Source organism: Oryza glaberrima, chromosome 2 (genome assembly GCF_000147395.1).
Source record: "Oryza glaberrima chromosome 2, OglaRS2, whole genome shotgun sequence".
NCBI lineage: Eukaryota > Viridiplantae > Streptophyta > Magnoliopsida > Poales > Poaceae > Oryza > Oryza glaberrima.
The window spans coordinates 888,141-909,674 of NC_068327.1; the positions used below are offsets into that span (position 1 = coordinate 888,141).

At 41.1% G+C, this 21,534-nt stretch overlaps 2 protein-coding genes, 1 long non-coding RNA gene and 1 pseudogene across 4 annotated transcripts; 2 read left to right on the forward strand and 2 right to left on the reverse strand.

The window, feature by feature from the left end:
• The first annotated feature begins 1,065 nt into the window (after window positions 1–1,065).
• LOC127761240 (disease resistance protein RGA2-like) lies at window positions 1,066–3,479 on the forward strand. Its single transcript, XM_052285507.1, has 3 exons — window positions 1,066–1,172; window positions 2,249–2,524; window positions 2,815–3,479. The coding sequence occupies exons 2-3, from the start codon at window positions 2,368–2,370 to the stop codon at window positions 3,462–3,464; spliced, it is 807 nt and encodes a 268-aa protein (XP_052141467.1). The 5' UTR covers window positions 1,066–1,172; window positions 2,249–2,367; the 3' UTR covers window positions 3,465–3,479.
• Window positions 3,480–5,706: 2,227 nt separating this feature from the next.
• LOC127761241 (uncharacterized) lies at window positions 5,707–7,185 on the reverse strand. 2 transcript variants are annotated; one of them, XR_008015220.1, is made up of 3 exons: window positions 6,562–7,185; window positions 6,059–6,145; window positions 5,707–5,971 (listed from the first exon to the last, which is right to left on the reverse strand). It is a non-coding gene; the product is annotated as an uncharacterized LOC127761241 (long non-coding RNA). The 2 variants fall into 2 exon arrangements; XR_008015221.1 differs by having other exon boundaries at window positions 6,053–6,145.
• Window positions 7,186–9,906: 2,721 nt separating this feature from the next.
• LOC127761310 (sialyltransferase-like protein 4) lies at window positions 9,907–10,963 on the forward strand (annotated as a pseudogene).
• A 3,763-nt stretch (window positions 10,964–14,726) lies between these two features.
• Window positions 14,727–18,125, reverse strand: LOC127764277 (AUGMIN subunit 4). Its single transcript, XM_052289131.1, has 13 exons — window positions 17,925–18,125; window positions 17,795–17,842; window positions 17,610–17,708; window positions 17,095–17,448; window positions 16,758–16,857; window positions 16,559–16,604; window positions 16,193–16,286; window positions 16,005–16,076; window positions 15,842–15,900; window positions 15,623–15,691; window positions 15,432–15,483; window positions 15,094–15,171; window positions 14,727–15,014 (listed from the first exon to the last, which is right to left on the reverse strand). Exons 1-13 carry the CDS (start codon window positions 18,060–18,062, stop codon window positions 14,937–14,939), a joined length of 1,287 nt encoding a protein of 428 aa, XP_052145091.1. The 5' UTR covers window positions 18,063–18,125; the 3' UTR covers window positions 14,727–14,936.
• Between the last annotated feature and the right edge of the window lie 3,409 nt (window positions 18,126–21,534).

Below are 21,534 nucleotides of genomic sequence, written 5' to 3' on the forward strand. Positions count from 1 at the left end.
ACATGGGCATCGAGAGATGTAAATATTAATGTATCGCTTGTTTACGAGGAATGACTAGTACTCCCTCCATTCCAAATTGATCTACATATTTCATAGGTACACCAAGACCAAGAAAAGCTAATAACTCTCTCATATTATACTATTTACTTTAGCAACAAACTCAATGCATGCACTATCCCCACTATTTCCTAGCCAATAGCAAATTAAGATATTGCATGTGGGTTATAAATACATGTGTGCATGGATGCGTGCATCAATGTCCATTTACTCCAATGCACAAATAACGAATAGACCTAATAAATGAACACAAATATGTAAATCATTTAGGAATAAACTCAAAAAAACTATATGTAGATCAAATTGGAATGGAGGGAGTAGCATATTTAAATAGATGATAAGTAGAATCACTTATCCTTGGTCTGTGTGCCAAGATGAAATTTGACTATCAAAAGTAGATAGAGGGAGTAGGTTGTTGGATTGAAATATGCCTATCAAAAATAAATTTTTCAGATTTGAAAATATGACTATGAAAAGTAAATTGAGGGAGTACTACTAGAGACCCCGTAGCACAGTACTACTACAGTACAAAATCCAGTTCGTCTGTGCTGCGCTGATGTCCCAAAAAAAAAAAAATCCAGCCCTCCGCGCGCGCCACTCCGGTCTCCTCTCCCTCAGAATCGGCGGCCCGCGACTTGTCCTCTCCCTGTAGCTAGCTATTCGTTTGCACAAGCCAGTGCTCGCTCAAAGCTGCCGCTGATGGATTCCGCGCCGGCGAAAATCGCCTCTCCCGTCCAATCCAATACCCTACCTGGCTAGATTCACCTCCTCCGCTCTGCACTCATCCATCAATGTGCGTGCGTGGGGGGGGGGGGGGGGGGGGGTGAAAGCTCCCGAATTTTTGGCCGGTTCAGACTTCAGAGGTCAGATCCACTTTTTCTGCTATTTCATCCTTCAATTCCAACCGATAATTAATTAAAAATGAAGAAATCAAACCGGAAATTTTGTGTGGGTTTGATGTTGAGTCCAGAAGTGACAAGCGTTGGTTGGATCATGGATTGGGTAAAATCGGCGGTTTATTGTTCTACCATTGACTTCTGTGTTGGCACCTCATGTTCATTTCACCTCATTATTCAGTTCTACAAGTTACCTTCCTGGCCACTTGACCAGCAAAGGTAATCATGTTAACTGTTAGCTGACCCAGTAAAGGCCTTGTTTTGTCAATGTTATTACCTGCTTCCATGAAATTGCCTTGTAATTCTATTGTCAATTTGTCACAGCCTAGTAATTTCTAACATGGAAAGTTTACTGACAATAGGAGGTGCCTTCCGCCTCAGAACATCATATACTCCCTCCCAAGTTCAAAGGAGCAGCATTTGAAGTACATGCACAGTTAGACATGATAATCTTTGGCGCCATGGTTGTCATAGATATGTAAATTGGGCATGTGAGAAGATTTGAGTATAATTGTTTCAATAAGCTATAGTTCTATTTGTTTCCTGCAAATATGTTACAACTGGAATTTGGTCTTTTGCCCTGGACTAGTGGTGATTTCCCGCATGCTGTATGCCATTGTCAATAGGTACAAGGATCATAGCAGGATCTAGTTTAAGGCTTAAGCATGTCCCTTTGTAATTTTTGTCTCTTGTTGGTGATTGTACCTCTTGTAACAAAATAATAGTATCATTCAAGATGCTATAGTAAAGACCTCACACTATGGTCCTTTTTCCCCCTTTTCAGTTTTTCAAGTTCAGAATGTGAGGTTCCATAAAACTGTTTGCAAAAAATAATGGTAGTAGTCTTACCATTTTATCCTGAAGCTCTGATAAAAATAGGCAACAAAATCTATAAGTTGGTACGCAACGTCACAACTTGCAATTTTCCACAAGGTTGATGACTACATTATATCCCATTAGTATATAGAACAGTACCGCACAAGTGCAAAGTCATTACTTGTAGTACCAAACATTATGCCAACAAATGATTTTGTTTCAGAGAGGTGCTTCTGTGAATATTTTACTCAAGGGCTCCCATAATTCCACGGCTGTGCAGTGCAGAGCCCATGTCATGTTTCCTTGACCCTTTCTATGTTTGTTACCTGCCTCGATTTCTGCCACTCCTCATGCTTTAATAATGCATCAGTACATAAAGTTCATCTAAATCCATTTGCTAGTGCAAGGCTTGTTCTTGCAGGTTCTGTGACTGCCTTTTCAGGTGCACTGAGAGCTGATGGGGTTGGTTGTCACTGCAGCCTCAGCTGCAGTAGAATGGGTGGTGCAAAGCATCCTCGGGAGTTTCTTCACTGGGCAGTTACAAGTTTGGACTCGTGAAGTTGGGCTTACCGAACATGTGCAAGGGCTTGAGTCTGAGATGAGAAGCATGCAGATGGTGCTCGCAACCACTGACAGAAGAAAGATTGACAACGGGCCACTATCTGAGTCGCTGAATGAACTACAAGATGTGCTTTTTGATGCTGAGGATGTGATGGACGAGCTTGACTATTATCAGCTCCAGCAACAGATCGAAGGTGGTGCCTCAATCATTAATCTTTTGTTTCATATTTCTTGCTTTCTGCTTGTTTTGTATTGGTAGGGTTATGAGCTTATTATGTGGCTAAAAGCAGCTGAATACCATAGGCACCACCTGCCAGTTTATACCTCGGTTAATTGAGAACGCTTTTTTTCGTGAATGCGGTTAATTGAGATTACTTTTCCATTGTTTGAACATCTATTAATTATTGTTTTAAGGAAACCTAGGTTAACTAGTAGTGGCTTTCTTTTGCTTGTCCCCATAACAATTGATTGCTTGCTTATCCAGGGAAAGGCTCTCGTGCTTCTGCTTGTATTGATCCTGAGGGAAGCTGTGTGTCTTCATACACTCCGTCCCTTTTTCAGCAAGTAAGCAGCGGCATGAATCAAATTATTGGTTGGGCCATGCATGGCAGAAAAAGGAAAAGAGAGGAAGAGCCAACTCATAGCATCATACTACCTCTTGAGATTAAACATGATATTTCTGACAGGATCAAAGGAATACTGAATCAATTGCGCATTAAGGGCAAGCCTGTGCTGGAGATTCTTCAGCTAGAGCTTTCATGCCAAATTGCAATGTCAAAGCAGATTCAGAGTGAGCCCAGGAAGCCACGCCAGACAACATCCCTTCTGATTGAACGCAAGGTGTACGGGAGGGATGCAGAAAGGGACAACATAATAGAGCTTTTAACAAAGGGAAAATCTAGTGATTTAGGTGTTTTGCCATTAGTTGGTGTTGGTGGTGTTGGGAAAACAACGCTTGCTAGATTTGTATACCATGATCAAAGAATTAAAGACCATTTTGATTTGCGAATGTGGGTTTGTGTATCTGATAATTTCAATGAGAAGAGCCTAACTCGTGAAATTTTAGAGCATGTGTGTAAAGATAGACAAGGCTATGAAAATATATCCAAGCATGGACCAATTTTTTCCCATTAAATTTGTGATCCTTTGGGAACAGGGAACAATATGAGAAACAATGCTGCAGGTGGACCGGTAGATATTCATAACTAATCATCAAGATGGATAGAATATCATCATCCTGTCCTACAAGAGATTTCCATTTGTACTGAACTTTTCTCCAGTGCTCAAAGCTAACACTCCTGTTCAGAAGGGCACCAACGCTCTGTGCAGCCAGCGGATTGCCCTTTAGTTCTCTAGCAATATCTTTCCCAGTGGATTGAAAAAATGGATCAAGCTCCAGGTTCTCATAACCATTAAATGCCCATGCCTTGAAGAGCAACCAAAACTCTGTTTCATCCAGACCATTCACTTCAACCTTGTTAACTGTTCCTATCCTTTTTGCATCTGATGTCCTTCGAGTTGTCACTAAAATCATGCAGCCGGTTGCTTCATTACATTTGAATGGAGCTAACAGATTATTCCATCCACTCATGTCCCCATCTTCCCACATATCATCCAATACGAGCAGAAATCTTTTGCGTCTAATATTCTCCAAAAGGGTCTCCTGCAGTGCACCAAAACCGAAATTTTGTGGAGCTTGACTACGGTGCTTTCTACTCGTAGTATTCTACTACCAGTAAAAATGATCTAAACCATCCGTTTAGAAGGGTATATTAGTACTTACTAATTATGTGCTTAAGGTAATTTGGGTATTTGCGTTTTCCTTTTCTTTTAGTCTCGTATTGCTCCGACCGTCTCGCCGCATCCATCCGCCGTCCGTTCCTGCACAGCTCGATTCCGGTGGTGGCGCCCATTTCGATCAGCCGGCGTTCATCCTGCCGCCGCCGTTTTATCTCCCCGTCGGTGACCTCGATTATCCTGCCATCCTCCACCCCTGGTATTCCCGCCGTCGATGTCACTGATCCCAGTCTAGCCACCACGGCCGTGCCAACCTCCGTTGCTGGCGACCACGCGCATCTGCACTGCACCGATCTCCTCCACTATCGACCACGGCCATGCCGATTTCTTCGGCCCTGACGACCGCGTTCACATCCGCGTTGATCTCCTCCTCCCACTGAACAAGCGAACAGCTAGTATTTATTTTCGATTATCATGGTACTTGTGTGTTTGCTCTCAATCGAATTTGATTTCTTCGTTGTTGATAAGAAGAGGAACCTGCTTTTTTGAAACGAACCGCACAAGAAGAGGAACCTGCTAATGCTATTGCTACTAGATTGCATGTATAGCGTTGTATACAAGTTCCAATTCGATTTATCGGATGTGACTTTGATATGGATGGATGCTGAATTTTGATTCGGGCTGGATGCAATATACTGGAGTATATATTAATTCTGAAGATGTAATGTGCTAGCTATTATAATATTATTTGAATAAAATACAATTCAACTGAATCTCTAAACTTGAGTGTGTATAAAATACTATTTTGACTGTTAATTTCTGTTATGGTATATTTCTAAAAATCTAAAAGTATTGTTTGAAAAGAAAATACTCACAATTTTAGGATCGTTGACACAGTTCCTGAGTTTTTATCTGAGGGAACATTTCTGAATTAGAAACTCAGTTCCTGAGTTGTTTTTTTAGGGAGCAGTTCCATATAGTTACTAACTTATAGTATTAATTACTAATTTGTCCATGTATGTCCACAAGCATTCTCATAAATCATCATGATATATATTCTTTAACTGCTAGAATATTTTCATTATGAGATGAGATTTTAAAGCAGCCGCGACTGTCAGATTCACTTGTATCACAGAATTGTTCACTTTCCTGAACATGTTTGTAACTTGCGAAGTAATCCTCAAGCCGGAGCTATGAGAGGGAGCATGTGTAAGAAGCATCAACACAATTGAAGGTTGGGGATGGACCACTGACGTTTCTTCAGCTTTTTATTTTGTTGTATCAGAGACTTTGTTCAGATGATTATATACTTCTTAAGTGATATGCATGTAAATGTGGAGATCAGGGGTGTAATTAGCAAAAAATAAAGCTCTATCAAGCCAATTTTCAGGATATATTAACCGTGGTGATTGCAGATTAATTTCTGTTAGGTGAAGATAAAAAAGATAGTTGCAGTTATGTTAGATGATTGAAAAAAAGAAGTGGTGTGGTACTGGGATTGACCCCTCGCGACATGGACAAAATTAAAGCATCTTGCAGTAACCATCCACGGCAACTCCCAAGTGCAAATATATATCATCTTTGTCTATTCATTTGTTTTAAAACACGAACACTGTCTACCAAAGAAAACCACGTGGGATATATCGCAAGGGAGTATATTACTGCTTCTGTGATAGACATTAAATATTAAATTATGGCGAGTACAAAAAATATATATATTTCAATTCAGACATTGGTCGTTGTCCTTTATAAAATATCAGCCCCATACCATGCTGCTAGATCATACTCGCAGAACAGGATACAACTCTTGAATGCAAGAAGCATGACTTTTGCCAGTAATTCCAACGTGCAATCTCCAACAAGACAATGAAAGGCAAACTCACCATTGGAGCTCCGCTGCATGGCTGAAAAAATGAAAAGAAAATTATACACATTGGAAAGCCTCCAAAATAAAATGATCTGCAGAGCCTTACAAAATTATGGACCTTAACTGTTCCATGTTGGCCGTAACCACTATAAACTAGTAGTATCTTCTGAAATTTGACTTATGTGATGTAGCACAGGGAGTGGAACTATTTCTGCAAGCAACGAATCAAATAAAAATCGATCTGTGTGTAATTTACGAAGTATAGAGAACTCCAGAATTAGTACTAGAATTTTACTGAAGCAAAATCATAACCATTTAAACCGCTGTCGGCTGCTCATCAACTAAAATAGAATGAAGCACAAGCGCAAATCATCTCTCGCTAATGGTCACAGAAGAATTATCTATGTGGTGATTTGATAACATTTGTCAGACACATTTCAAATTTGTATAGTTGGGACAACAACCTCAGTAGAAATCTAGCAGGTTGTGCTTATGGAGTACTACTTGGTGTTAAAACTGAATTTTGCTCGCGTCAGGCTGCTACTTTTGGAGGATCTAATAGTGATCCTACAGCATTACTGTATCATTTATCAGGAAGTGATGGGAGAAAATGAGACAGGACGTTACCTGTTCTCGAACCAATAGCAGCCGAAGAGATGGGATGAACAATCAACGGCAACATCAAGATGACGGCGACGTTGCATCATCAGCCTCTCCTCCGCCGGACTGCCATACAAGCAGCACATCGTGGATCCGCCGCCCTTGCCGAGGCGCCGAGCACGTACGCCGCAGCCGCCACAGGTCGCTGGAGGTAGAGAAGGTGGATGGGGCAGAGGGCCGCGAGGGCGCTGGAGGCGATGAACGCGGCGAGGGAGATGGACGGGCGACGGAGGCGACGATGGAGGTGAACGGGAGGCCCAGAATGGCGTCGAAGGAGGCGGCGAGGGCGGGGGAGGCGGACGGCGACGGAGAGGGCCGGAGAAGGCGACGCGGGCGGAGGAGACGGACGGTGAAAGAGGAGGCGGACAAGGCGGCGACGGCGGGGGATACGGACGGCGATGGAGGGGGCGGAGAAGGCGGTGAGGCCGGGGGAGGCGACGGTGCTGGAGGGGAAGGAGATGCCGATGGCGCTGGAGGCGACAGAGGCGGAGAGGGAGAAGGACCGGCGACGGAGGCGGCGAAGGAGATGGACGCCGACGGAGGCGGGGATGGAGGATAATGGCATCGATTAGGATAGGATAGAGAGAGAGAGGGTGAAGAGTTAGATAAAAACAAATTACGATAATACCCTACGCGAATTATTACCTTTGGATAAATATATCCCTCCACATTTCTACTCCCATAAAATTTGGTGGGAGTAGAACTCGATCTTAACCATATGATTAAATATGATCAACGGTTCGGATTAATTTCTACTCCAAGTAGAAAGCACCGGAGCGGGACTCTCGAAGGTGTCCAAACTTGACTCGTATTTCAACTGAAGGTTTCAACCAGCTCATCGTTTTAGAGTGTCTGGTTATACAAGAGTGTCCTAATTTGTTTCAGCTACAGATCTCAGATCAGGCAAATAATACATCATCTGCTACAAACATCCCTGCCCTCCCATCTCTCACCATTTCATCATGTGGCATAGCAGGTAGGTGGTTAACTCAAATGCTTCATCATGTTAACTCCCTTGAGAAGTTGGACTTATTTGATTGTCCACAGATGAAGTTTCTATTAACCAATCAACCTACAGAAAGGGAAGTAACCAGCAGTTTGGCTTCAGCAGAGATAACCTCAGCAGGGGATGAACAGCTTCTGCAAATTCCATGTAGTCTCCTCCATTCTCTAAAGCGGCTCTCCATTTCTGAATGTCCAGACCTAGAGTTTTGTAGCGGCAGTGGTGGCTTTGCAGGATTCTCCTCTCTTGTGCAGCTACAGATTAAGAAGTGCCCCAAGCTGGTCTCAGCATTGGTGAGCGAAACAAATGATAATGGATTACTCCCAATGTCACTTCAAGATCTTAGCCTCAGTCCTCTCTCAACAAACTTGCAGTCCTTCTCCCACGAAGGCCTTCCCTGCCTCAGAAGGTTAAGCCTATGTAGGAGCCAGCATTTGAAGTCCATGCAGCTTCATTCCTGTACATCCTTGGAGTATATGAAAATCTTGGGATGCCGATCCCTGGTTGTGTTGGAGGGCCTCAGCTCCCTTCGAAGATTAGACATCCAGATGAATCCTGAGCTGTCAGCTGCATGGCATCTCAAACTGCAAGAACAAGAACAAGGTAGCAATCAGGATCAGGTGTTTCCTCCTTCACTTGTGGAACTTCACATCTCAAATCTCGAAGGAAGCATCAATTCGCAATTTCTGTGTCTTCCTTCAGTAACAAAATTAGCCGTGCGGGATAGTCCAGCCTTGAAGTCTATTCAGTTGAAACACTGCATGACACTGGAAAAGCTAGAGATTATCAACTGCAAGTTGCTTGCTTCAATTGAGGATTTCCACTCAATTATAAACCTTAGATCCTTGAAGGTACTTGGCACCCGCAGCTTATCTCCATATCTGCAGCAAGAGGCCTCTGGGATGTGGTTCCGACTGGAAAGTCTAATGATTGATGATGCAACTGTGCTCTCTGTGCACTTATGCAAACAACTCACATCTCTAAGAATCCTACAATTCTGGTCTATGGGCATTGCGAGACTGACGGAGGAACAAGAGAGAGCACTCCAGCTTCTCACCTCCCTCCGACAACTTGGTTTCTCGCGGTGCCAGAAGCTTGAGTCACTTCCTGCAAATCTACGAAGCCTTGACTTCCTTGAGGTACTACATATCGATGAGTGCCGGAGCATCCGAAGGTTGCCGGAGATGGGCCTCCCGCCTTCTCTCAGTTACCTTGATTTGTACGGCTGCTGCGAGGAGCTCTGTATGCAAGGTAGAATGGCAGAAACGGAGAAGCTTAAAGTTGAGATTATTTACAAACAGTGAATCGATCCCTGTAAGACACTCCTGAGGTACACTTTTGTTTCCACGAGTCACATATTTAGATCATCTTTCTTAAGATGTATTGCAGCAATGCCAGTCACCGTATGTTGTAATGCTGCCTTGACTGCCATTTCGGTGTTGCTGCCAGCATCGGCATGTTCATCTTGCCTGTGTTCAAGGCTGCCTAGTCTAGATTATTTCTACTTATAATCAATTGCAAACTTCGCTAGAGTAACAGAAAATAAGGAAATTTTTAGTGTATTCTTCTTGCTGGTGACTTGACGTTTGTCATATAAAGATCACTAATGTGTACTTGTGCTAAAAAAATCAGGATGCAAATGGACTAGGGCTGAGAGCAATTCCAGGAGAGGATTACTGTCGAATTGTAATACAGTACCCAAGCGACACAGATTCTAAGTGGGTAAGTTGCACATGTGCCGTGTAATTTCCTTCTGGATGCAGGCCTTCCCCATTTCAATTGTAGCCAGCTCCTGACATAGTTTGCAAAGGCCTCTTTTAATTATTGCTTGCAACCTAGCTTATGGTTCTGAAAATCGCCATTAGCGTGTACAATATTCCTTGCATACTCGTGCCACCTTTTGTGATGCATGTGTTTGTTTTCTTAGTTCTTATGCACTGATATTTGCAGAAAGATCCAAAAACTGGAGAACCTGAAGGTTTATCATTTGATTTCAATCTCTGTGAAGCTGTAGCCTCATGGGAGCAGGTTAGTATTCATTCAACTGACATATGTATGTGATTTTTACAGATGTATTGAAGTTCAACATTATATGATATAACACAAAACATGGCGATCCTCAGTATATCACAAACTATGATGCCTTATTGACCAGATGTTTGTAGATCACAGTATTAGTTATTGTTATGGACTTATGGATCACAGTATTCTATTTAGTTATTGTTATGGACTCATGGTCACTCAGTTGTTATTTTCCTAGGTCTGCAATAGCACAACAATACTCACAAAGCTGTTATTACAGTGTCGACATGTATGGATTTACAGTAGACCCAGGATGCAAGGAATGGTTGGTGCTATCGATCTTACGTACTAAATATGATGTATGTTGATCTGCAGATCTTACAGTTGATGTGATGATCTTTCAGGATGAGGTACTTTTCGGAGTCCAGAAAGGGACACACTTCACTACATGGGAGAGCATATTATCAAATGATGGAATGTCTTGGTGTGAGTTTCTCATTTCCCCTAATCCGAACTAATAGAACCATTCCTACATGGAGGGATTATTACTTAGCCACACTGTTATCGTGTGAAGAGATTGACTTGTTGATTTCTTGAAAAAAAGGGTAAATTGGAACCATGCCATTATAATTTTGCAAAGTTTGAGATATGCCATCGGTATATCAATGACATGTAGGACCCACATGAGTCAATGACATGTGGGTCAGGATGGCATATCTCAAATTTTGCAAAATGTGCAGCTTGTAAAAATCCACTCACCTATGCAAGGTGATCCTGGCAGAGTAGTAAAGTGGCTTCCAACCAAGGACACCATTGAAGCTGCTAGGGCTGCTTCTGAGAAACTGTGAAGTAAGTTTTGTGGCCTTCCTTTGTTTAGCATGATTCTTGCTCCCAGTTGTCAAGCACTCCATGTCCATGGCAACTCTACTTAGGGGCTTATTTACTGGATGTTGATTTTCATCTGCTTGGTTCTGGTGCTTGAATTAACTAAATTAATCAGATACAATATCATCACGCCACAATTTGTATAACTTGAAACCTCCTCGTTGCAAAATGCACTATAGGAGACCTGGGGCTGGAAGCGAGGGCCCTTTGAGCTCTTGCACCATGATAAAGAAGCTCGAGAAAGTGAAGACAGCAAAAAGATCCGTTGTCCACGATGCTGCCTTGAACCACATGGAGTACATAAGAGGTTCCACCAGGTACCCTCTAGAGCGAAATGCTGGGGGCGGTTACCTCTTCATGATCAACGACAGATAGACATATAGCCGCCCATATTCCACATGGGACATAGAGGATGAGGAAACACAAGAGGCAGCAGAATTCATGGTACCTTGAAGCAGAATGCTGTACCCGGACGAATCAATCCTACACGGACAAACTATTTTGAGGGAACTTTGGCGCTCATTTTTGTACAGAGACAGCAGTTGAGATGTTTTTAAACGCATGAGTAGTCACAATGTGTTGTGACTTACGTGGAATCTACGCAAGTATTGTGTGATGGAATGAACAAATAGCTGAGCAGTTGGCTGTGCATTCATCGGATCGTCAAATTTGTCACCTGCAACTAGGAGAAATCTTGACTATGTACATGGAGCCTGTAATTTGGTTGGTGTAGATATGTACTATTTGATTGGCATCACATTCTGAAACTTGCTATATGTCTGAACTTGCATAACTTTGTTGACCAACAAACTTTATATGTCTGAACATGTACCAAATATTAGGTTCTTATATCCATCACAAGGGAGAGAAATTTGTCAAATTTCCATTTCCATAGGCCTTTACACCGTTGTATAGTAAATGACAAAGTGGATCAATGGACGTGCTGTTCTTTGTTGCAGCATTTTTACAGGGATATGTAAGATGCGTATTTTTGTATTAAGAAGAATAAAAGTTAGATACGCATTTTTGTATTAAGAGGAATGAAAAAACAAAAGGAGGAGGAAAGGGGACAAGAACTATAATCTTGCAACACTTCACAAGCCTATTCTCACAGCATTAATTGACGACCACGATCTCCCTTGGAGCATTAATTGACGACCACGATCTCCCTTGAAGCTAGATGTTGATAGCTGGCATTGACGTATTGGTCAACCGCCATAGTGTGGCAGTTTTAGAACATTAGATATATTTAGTGGCCCTCCTGACGTTGCCGCTCCCGTAGCAGAAGTAGTTGATATTGCCGTTGCCCCAGCCGCCGCAGCTGCAATAGTTGTTGCTGCCACTGCTCCTCCTCTGGCTGATGCTGCGGCTGCTGGCGTTCGATGAATGGCAGAAAATATTTGTCATCATACTTAGAATTTTTTATTTTTTGACTTTTTATTTTTTTAAAATTTTATTAATACACCTTTTCAAAAAATATTTTCGAAAAATGAACCTTTTCGCCATGCCAGCCACGCGTGGCAGGACAACACTACCACGCCAGCTACACGTGGCGTGGCAAAGTTATTTGGCCACGCTAGCCGTGGCCAAAAGGATCAGATTTAAAAATACTTTTTAGAATGATCTATTACTAAAATTAAAAAAAAATCATACTTGAGGACCCAAAGATGATGATCCAAAGAGCTTGAGCTTGCTTGTTCAGCTGCAGCAAGAGCTAAGGTCTCTACCTTTTATCGATAGATCAGCGCGTGTTTTCGGCTTTCAACAATCCAGTCATGGATTAAGCCGATGAGGTGGTCAATATCATGGCTTGGTTCTTCTCCAACAGGCTTTCCATTACTTCAATCTCTACTAAACACTTTTCCATTATATATTTCTCTATAACCATAACATAGTATATCTCATCAGACTTAATAAATCTAAGAACTATACGCGCTTTCTCATTAAATATGAACGAGTCGGATGTGCTTTGGGTATGAGACTATAAGCTTTGGTGAGTGAAATGCTACAATTACATACTAGTCTCCGGAAAAGAAGATGAACAGAATTGCTGTTAACAGGATTCAACATTTCCATAATATGGAAAGTTCCCTAAAGTTCATAAAGCACTCCACTATCGACGTGTAGTCTCGATGGGTTACTAGCAAACTATCTACAGTCATATAGCATACATCAAGCAAGTAAAGTAAAATTTGAGATTAATCAAAATTAATTGGTTTAAATAGATTCGCTTATGGATTTGAATACTTGAAAGATCAATCATGTAGTGCATTTAGAGTTTTTTTTTTGCAACATATCCCGTGTAATATAAAAACACAATCATTTCTTTGCCTGGGAAGATATTAATGATCTTATTGTGTGATATAAGAAAGCGAGGTTGCCTTTTTTTTTTGTTTTGAAATTTTTTTTCCGTTGCTTAATAATTTTGGATATACTATACATTCTGCAATTATAGGAGTGGTATCAAGTAGGCGTAGTATATTTAAAGAAGGTAAGGGAATGGAAGTTCAGTGTGATTGGGAAGGGAAAGATATTTTTGGAAACCTCTAAAATCCATATGTGATATTTTTCTCTAGATTTTTTTTCTCACATATGATTGTTAGTTTTTTTTTTCTTCTCTAGTATAAATTCATGATTTTTCTTCAATGTAAGGGGTGCCACGTGGACCAATCAAAAGCTAACAAAAGAGCAGCTTTAGATTATTAGATAACTCTCTTGCCCTTATCTTCTTTCTCTAACTTATTCATATCCAGTAAAGTCTAGAAAGTCACGCTGGCAATAGTGGCCCATGGAAGCAGGGGCGAAGCCACGATTTGAGATTAGGGGGGTGTGGGGTGAAGATAAACCATGAGACCGAATAACTAGTCCTTTAAGAATAGTCACCGTCAATAACAAGCAATGCGTAAATTAGTCCTTTAAGAAAAACTTGAATTTTAGCTCTTTAATAATATCATTGGAAATTTAAAACTAGTCTTTATTGCTAAATTCTTTTAATGTAAACTATTAAATAATCTCACAAATAAGTATCATCTATTTTACTTTGAAAAAGATAAGAAATCACAAACTAATTTTGTAGATCATGTTTCTTGCTAATATTTTTAGACTTGCTAACTAACTAAATTGATAATACTTTCAAGCTACACAAAATAAACTAGATAAATACTTATCTTAGCTAACTTAATATAGAGTAAAAACATGAGGGTGTAGTGGTGGTAGTGTTTGGATAGGGGGGTGTTGGCACCCTCCTTACCTTCGCCACTGCATGCAAGCAAAGTTTTTCAACGACCTCTCTTCCTCCCTGCCTCCTGCAACGGCAACGACAGGATCCAAGGAGGCGGCGGAAAGAACTACATCAGCGCAGGTGGTGGGGAGACTCTCTAGATCTACAATGTGCCGCTTTGATCTCTCTACCTCTACCGCTCTACAAGTGACAACAAGTGTCAGGCAACATGTCCATGGCGGTGACCTACTAGGGTCGGTGAAGGGTAGTAAGAGCATTCACAGTGCGTCCCACACATTTAAGGAGCTTTAGGGTGCCACGTAGAAAAAGATAAACCGGAGAGAAGAGACAAGGGATAGCAAGGTCGTTTCTCACTTGTCGCCACGTCAGTTTCCTGAGATGACAGCTAAGAATGACAATTTCTAGAAAGGGGCAATTAGAAACACTTGAGTGAGTCTAGATAGCACATAACTTGATAAATACTCAGGTAAATTAACAATCCCATATATTATCTTTCTGAAAAGAATGTATCACATATAAGAAAAGAAATGATTTATCTAAGCCCGTTGTGAAATAAGGAAATATGCAGATCACTTATGCTCTTCTCTTATAAGCATATCCTGCTTACTACCGAAAGAAAGTTCCATCCCTTATTTCCTTTCTTGAACGGATTGATTTTCTTACGTTCCTCTAGTCTTAAGTTATTAACCGGATGACTAACGTGTTTGGTTTAATTGAGTTTTAATTATTATAAACTTGAAAAATGGATTTATTTGATGTTTTAAAACAACTTACATATAAAAGTTTTCACACGAAATGCACCGTTTAGCACTTTAAAAAGCATGCTAATGAAAACCATTTAAAAAATATGCATCTTAATAGAAAAAGAATGGCCCCGCTATTTTTCGACCTGTTTTCAATAAACGTAGTATATGTGCTCGGTTAATCCTGCTTTTTCCCCCTTATGGTAGTTAAGAACACAATACATATCATGGACGAAAATTTTACACAATACAAACACACATCTCCATATATATTGCATGCTTGAGGTTAAACTTTACATAATGCAGAAGCTATCCAGCTTACTCGGCAATCAGCTGGGAGCAATAAACAACAAGCCTGTAAAGTGGAACAAGGGCATGGCAACATCCACAGGCTATCACATTCTGGAAACAAACATGAAAGATGCCTGCACTCCTGGAGAGATGGAGCCTAGACACCTGCATGGTCATGATGAGGCTTCAGATCCATTTCGACCTGATGAATCGTCCATTGCATGCCCTCCAGTTTCTGCAGTTTAAATTAGTTGTTTGTCAATGATGCATCAAACATGGTACTCATTGATAACGATGAAGATGAGTCAAATTACCTTTACAATCTCATGGTATTGCCTTGCAATTACATCAAAGTGTGGGTCTACACCTTGGTACTCGCGTAACCGTGAAACCTGGGATAAAATAACACTCTAGAATGTAAAATTATGGGAAAGTAGATTCCTTCTCAGGTAAAAGAGGATATTGAACGATGGCATACATCGTTTATAGAAATTCAGTAGAAATAGATAACTAAAAAGCTCTAGTTACTAGATTTCCATTACGGAGTTAAGGACTACATACTCAGTTAATGAGTAACAACCATTGCTAATAAGGATTTAATGACCGAATATTTTGAAGATTACAAGAGGAAAGTAAGATGGGTGTATCATACCGCTTCAGTATAAGAATTGGATGCTTCTTTTGTGGCCTCTACTAGATACTTCCTGCAAGAAATGGTAAATAAGTAAAAATGCATTTTCCTGAAAAGAAAAGCGCTCAACATATTGGATCTATCTTGAGAAGATGTACCACTTAACTCAAGATATTATGTCAGTTTTTCTAAATCAATTAAACCGACTTTACCTGATCCTATGTAGTGCCGGTACTGTTTCCTTGGTGTAGGTGTCACGCAAGAGATGATGCTCAAGATAGCTAGAACCATGTTAAGAAAGAAATAGTTAATTAACTCTGTTTTGTCCCATCACTGACTAGAAAATAACTCAATTAGAAGAATAACTATGTAAAGTACAAATTAAGATCCGTTATTAGTGATATATGATGGACGTAGATGCAGGTACCAACCTTAATTTAGCATTCATTGTCCGGCACCTTTTAATAAGCCAAGTCTTCTTCAGATCATCCTATTAGCCCACAAAGACAAAGTGGAAGGATTAACTATATGAAACTGAAAACACTCCATGTTTTCAAAGCAGCAGCATCATAATAGGAATATGAGAAAGCTTACATATTGATGCTGATGTTCCAACTTCTTGTCTTTAACAAACTGTATAAGTACAGCAAGAATTTGCTCCAGGACCTTTTGAAATTTCAGGAGACATCAGTAAGTGGATATAATCCAGAATTTCTACTAGAATAAAGTGAGCTAACTGGCTATGTGGAGTTTGAGCAATCACTTAATATCTACACACGTACATTATAGTGTTCGGCAAATTTTCTATCCATCGAAGCAAGATCGTCCAGTAGAAGGGCCTCTTCCTTTTCAATCTCTTCAATAATTAACTTCACCCTGCCAAAAGGGAAAATCATATTGTGAGTAATATGTCTCATCGACTCCCTGTTATTAATATTTTAAGTCCAAACAAGTAAAGGTTGACAATTGGACATTGCCGTCAGGAATTGAGAATGCACTGTGAGTGATCTGAGTGAATTATTACAGAAACAAACAAGGAGATTATTTTTCACTCAAAACGTTATGCTTGACCTAAGAGAGTTTTGGCATATCAAGCGTTTGCGTATAAGTAAAACCATTGCAAGACAGGCAAAGATGTGAAATTTCACCTTTCTGGAAGTCTGGCACTTGAAATCTGACTAATGGATGATGAATCTGTGGCACATTTGAAATGTTAAGCTAAAACAATAATATTGAATACAAGATGTGTACTGTTGTCTAAGACTGAGTTGCCCAAGTCGCATTGCATAAAATGGATAGGAACGCAGGGAGTAAAATTGGTAGTCATAGCAAGATTCAAAAACTGACCCCTTTCATCCATTGCAAACAAATCAGCTAAAGCATCACACTTGGCTTCTAAGCGGGCCTCAATCTCTCTTGCCAGAGTTCGTTGATAGTCAACCATGTCCTGCAACGGCAAATCAGAGGCACATGCTATAGACATTTAAACAGCCCGGTTTTGAAAAGAAATAATGTATGTCCTGATTGCTCTTCAGTAAATGGTAAACAGAGATAGGACGCAGTGAAGCTCTAAATGTCTGATTCCCGAAGAAACATGTAATAATATATCCAAAACTAAAATGAAACTTGAAATCACCAACAACTGGTTCACACGATAAATTTGGTTGCAAAAGATTATACATACCACGGTCATGGCTGGCTGCTCTTGCTGCACCTGGTAGAGATAATCCGATGTGATTCCAAGAAAACGATCAGGAACACCGCCAACACCAGGCTCAACTGGCTCCGAACCACCAGTACCAGGGGCCGCAGCAACAGTGGCTGCACTTGCGGTGCTGCTGTAGTTATTGTAACTAGTCGAGATTGAACTCGAGCTGGGTGCGGCACTTGTCATGGTGCTATCAAATGAGCTCCTAGACAAGGTGCTCAGCTTCTCTATCTCCTCCTCATGTACATCCCCATCCTGGGAGAGCAGTGGAAGCCTTAACCTCTGCGCAGCCTCTGCAACCGCCAAATGGTGCTCCAATGACTCGTACACCTACATCAGTCCATACAATGCCCCATTTTCAGTCAGATAATTTCTCAATTTAGCAGCAAAAATTTCATCTGTAATCAACCAGTTGAATTCACATTTGCAGCTTTATGTCCACCATTCACTGAAAGATGCAAAAATTTAAAAATGTGTGAGAGAAGTGGAACCTGTGGGGAGCAGTTGAGCTTCTTCCCAGCGTTGGCGACGCCAGTGGAGATGGCGTGCTGATACTCCTCCACCATAGCAATGGCCTCCGCGTACACCGCCTAACCACATTACCCCCAGATCTGATCAGAACCCCCACGGGAAACCCTAAAATCCCAGATCCCACAAGAAGGCCGGGCGCACTCACCAGTGCCTCCAGGTATCGCGCGCGCTCCGACGCGACCTCCTCACGCGCCTGCGGCGGCGGAAAGCACATAGACAGCAGCGGGTGAGATCGCGGAGGTGGACATCGAGTTCGCGGAGGTGAGATAGCGTACCTGGAGGAGGTCGGAGTGGGCGGAGCTGGAGAGGAGGGAGGCGTCGGGGGCGAGGTGGTGGCGCTGGAGCTGATCCACCAGGTGCGCCACCTCCGGCGGCGGCGGAGGGAGCGACGCGGCGGCGGCGGCCTTGGACATCGTCGTCGCCGGCGAAGAAGGGGTTCGTTGGTGGTGGTTTGAATCGTGTCGGGGAATGTGGGGTTTGGTTTGTGTACCCGGATTTGGGGGGGGCTACCAGCCGTTGGATCGTGAGATGACGGATGAGATTACGGCTGATTCATTCGGCTATCAGAGACAGGGAAACAAAAATGCCTCTATAACCTTCTGAAATTATGGCTGTCCACTATAATCTCCTTCATCAAATTCGTCATCTCGTCGGGATTTCATTTCATACGCTGTTTGTTGTTTTACGTGCCGCGGCTAATTTTTTGAATATTTTTTTGAAAAAATAGAATTTAGAGTTGATTTTTAGGGTTCTTTCATTGTGGTTTATTTGAAGTTGACTTTGAAAACCTGTGAACATAATTATTTTTATGCTTAGTTCTTTTTTCCATGGCTTATGAATAGTAAACCAAACAATATGTACTTCGATTTAAAAATGAGATGGTAAATCCCAGTAATACATTTTAGAAGAAGATTCAATGGGTAGGTTTTGTTATGCTCGAGCCTATCCTTTAATGTTTGCATAAAAGTTTCGAATAGATGGTATGGCTTGTGATTGGTATCGGAGAGGCTTGTAGAAAAGAAGAATGGGTGTTTGCTACTCGAGGAAGAAGAACATTGGCAAAACGATGATATGATTAGAAGAGACATAAAATGGTATGCATTAAACAACTTACTCGCTCCTTCTCAAATTACTTGTCTCATTGGGATTTAAACTTTGTTCCAAAATAGTTGTCACGATAAATTATTACTGGTTATGTCCATCAATCACTTAAAATTTAAATTTATCTTTTTTTTTATTTACCTCTGCTCACCCTTCTACATCCAACCATATGATATTTAATTAGGGTTACTATAGTTTTTTTCATCAAACCTTAATCTATGCTTAAAAAACCAAAATTGTGGCACATCAACGTGCATGAGCTTAATAATTTGATTAGATAAAAATACCAGCCCATATCCCCATACACATGTGGTCAGGTAGATGGACGACCTTCAAGTTTGTTGTTTTCATGTTTTGGCTTGCATGATACGATTACGATCTGCCATGATGTCTTTTTCGAGATTATGGTGTAATAGTCGTCTTCAACTACAGTAACCAGGCTTTTATGACAGAAAATGGTGCGCCAAAGCAGCCACGCCATATAAGGAAAGGAAAAAAGAAAGAGAGAGAGAAAAGAAAACACAATATTGAATAACTTGCCATGAAATGCTATCTTTTTTTTTCCTTTTTGCAAAAAATAAAAAGTTTTTCTAGGTGACTTGCAAGTATTGTTCTAGGTGACCTTTTATGCGTCTAATTTTTAAAAGATTCAGTTCAAATCGCGTGTTTTTTTTTTCGAAAATATTTTGATCCCGGAGAGAGAAGCACTAGAAACCAAAATTCAAAGGAATGCGACAAGATTTATGATGATAGCCTTACTGGAGAGGAGCATCATGAAATCATCGTGAATGCGACTTGAATTGAATTATTATGCTCATCGCTTTCGCATAACCTCTGTAGGAGTACAATTATTTACTGTACTAACCACTTTTGATCAGGAGTAGGAGTACTGATTTTATTTCAGGATAAATCAAAGCAAAAGGAAATATATGCACCTTGTCGGGTCATCGTGGCTGCTTTAATGATGCACTCATCACCTTCACACGTCGGATCTAAGAGAAAAACGGCCACTAAAATGCATTATCTACCCTATAGTTTAACAAATGGTTTCACTCATTTACTCATTCACTCATTCCTCATGGAACGGTCAGGATCATCTCGGTGAGATCCCAACGGTCCAGATCGCTCCTACCTCCCACCTCCCCCCTCCCTCGTGGTCCAGATCGTGATCCACCTCCCACCTCCCTCGCGGTCGCGATCATTGCGCGCTTCTCTCCACTCCCTAATCGCTCCCTTCCACGCGAGCCACCGCCGTCACCGCCGTCCTCGACTGCCGCCGATCCGCCGACGCCGCCACCATCGACTGCCGCCGATCCACCGATGCCGCCGTCCTCGACTGTGTTAACGACCAAATTTGGTAAATTCTATCACTATTGGCATCGAAGGTGAAGATCATATCGAAGTGGAATCCAAGATGAAGATCGTTGCGGAAATAGAGTAAGAATCGGCTGCAGTCCAAATCGGCTAAAGTCAGGTCGGCAGAGTTCGAGTCGGACGGGACTAGCCGATACAGCCGTTTCCGATAATATGACTCGGCGTATGTCGTCGGGTTCAAGTTGATGTGCTTCAAAGATGATTGCCACGCATGGATAGAGTCCTGGGAAGGCAATTATATCTATTAATTAGGATATTATGTGTAATTTCCTTAGAGATATGTTTGGACAAAAGTCTGTCGTAAAGACTTATGGTATCTTAGAATTTGTTAGAGATAATAGTCGTGTCCGTTATGGACGTATCTTGTAATTCTCGGGTATAAGTAGACCCGAGCCCTATGTAAAAAAAGAACACACGTCCAATACAATCTCGGCGCATCGCCACCCTTTTTGCTTTACTTTTATTTTGACGGGTTCGTGCTCTCGGGTTGAGCTGCATCGGTTTCGATCTTCAGCAAGAGGTAAAACTTGTCATGACGACTTATGTTCTCAGGATTAGTACTTCCATCTTTATGATACTCTAATCTTGTCTATATAATTCGTCGAGTTATCATATATCTCACATAATCTTCGATAATATCTCTATCTAACCTATAACCGGCTAACATCTGTTAATGGAAGACAGCCGATTATGTTAGACAATGATGTTAACTTAGATTATGTGATATATCTACCACTCTATGAAACTTCCAGCGGCTTGATTGTCTAGATATTGTTCTTCTTTTCATACTTAATGCTGCATCAGTTGAGTTTGATCTATTAAGTCGTGCTTAGAATTGCAATCTCTAGCCTGCTTTCTGGTACCGATTAGGGTAGTATCGGAGTTTCAGCCAATCTTATCTGATTTAACTACTTTTATTCTATATGTTAAATCTGTCCTTTATGTTAAGATCTTGTCGCATCTAAGTATATTAAGCTTCTGTTTGGTATATTCTACTTGCTTTAACATCTTAATATAGAGTGGTATCAAAGTATTAGCCGATACATGCTAGATCCATTTGATCGGCTATGCTATAAATGTATATAATCCCACTATTAATATATATTTCGATCTAAGTGATTTATACTGTCTCGGCAAGGCGACCGATCTATCCCAATCACTTGATTTAAGTATATATTGATATAAGGTTTATATATCATTAATATCTACAGCCGATTGAGTAGATTTAGTTCTGATTTGCTTATTGATATTTGTCGATCGATGTACGCATGACATCGGCTTGAAATAAATGATATGTCATCGGCACCTAGCCGATCGGCTATCATTTATAGGATTAATTGTGGTTTCTTTGTTCTATTTCTTGTTGATTGCAGGATCAAATCAACTGGCACGCTCATACATCCGAAGGCG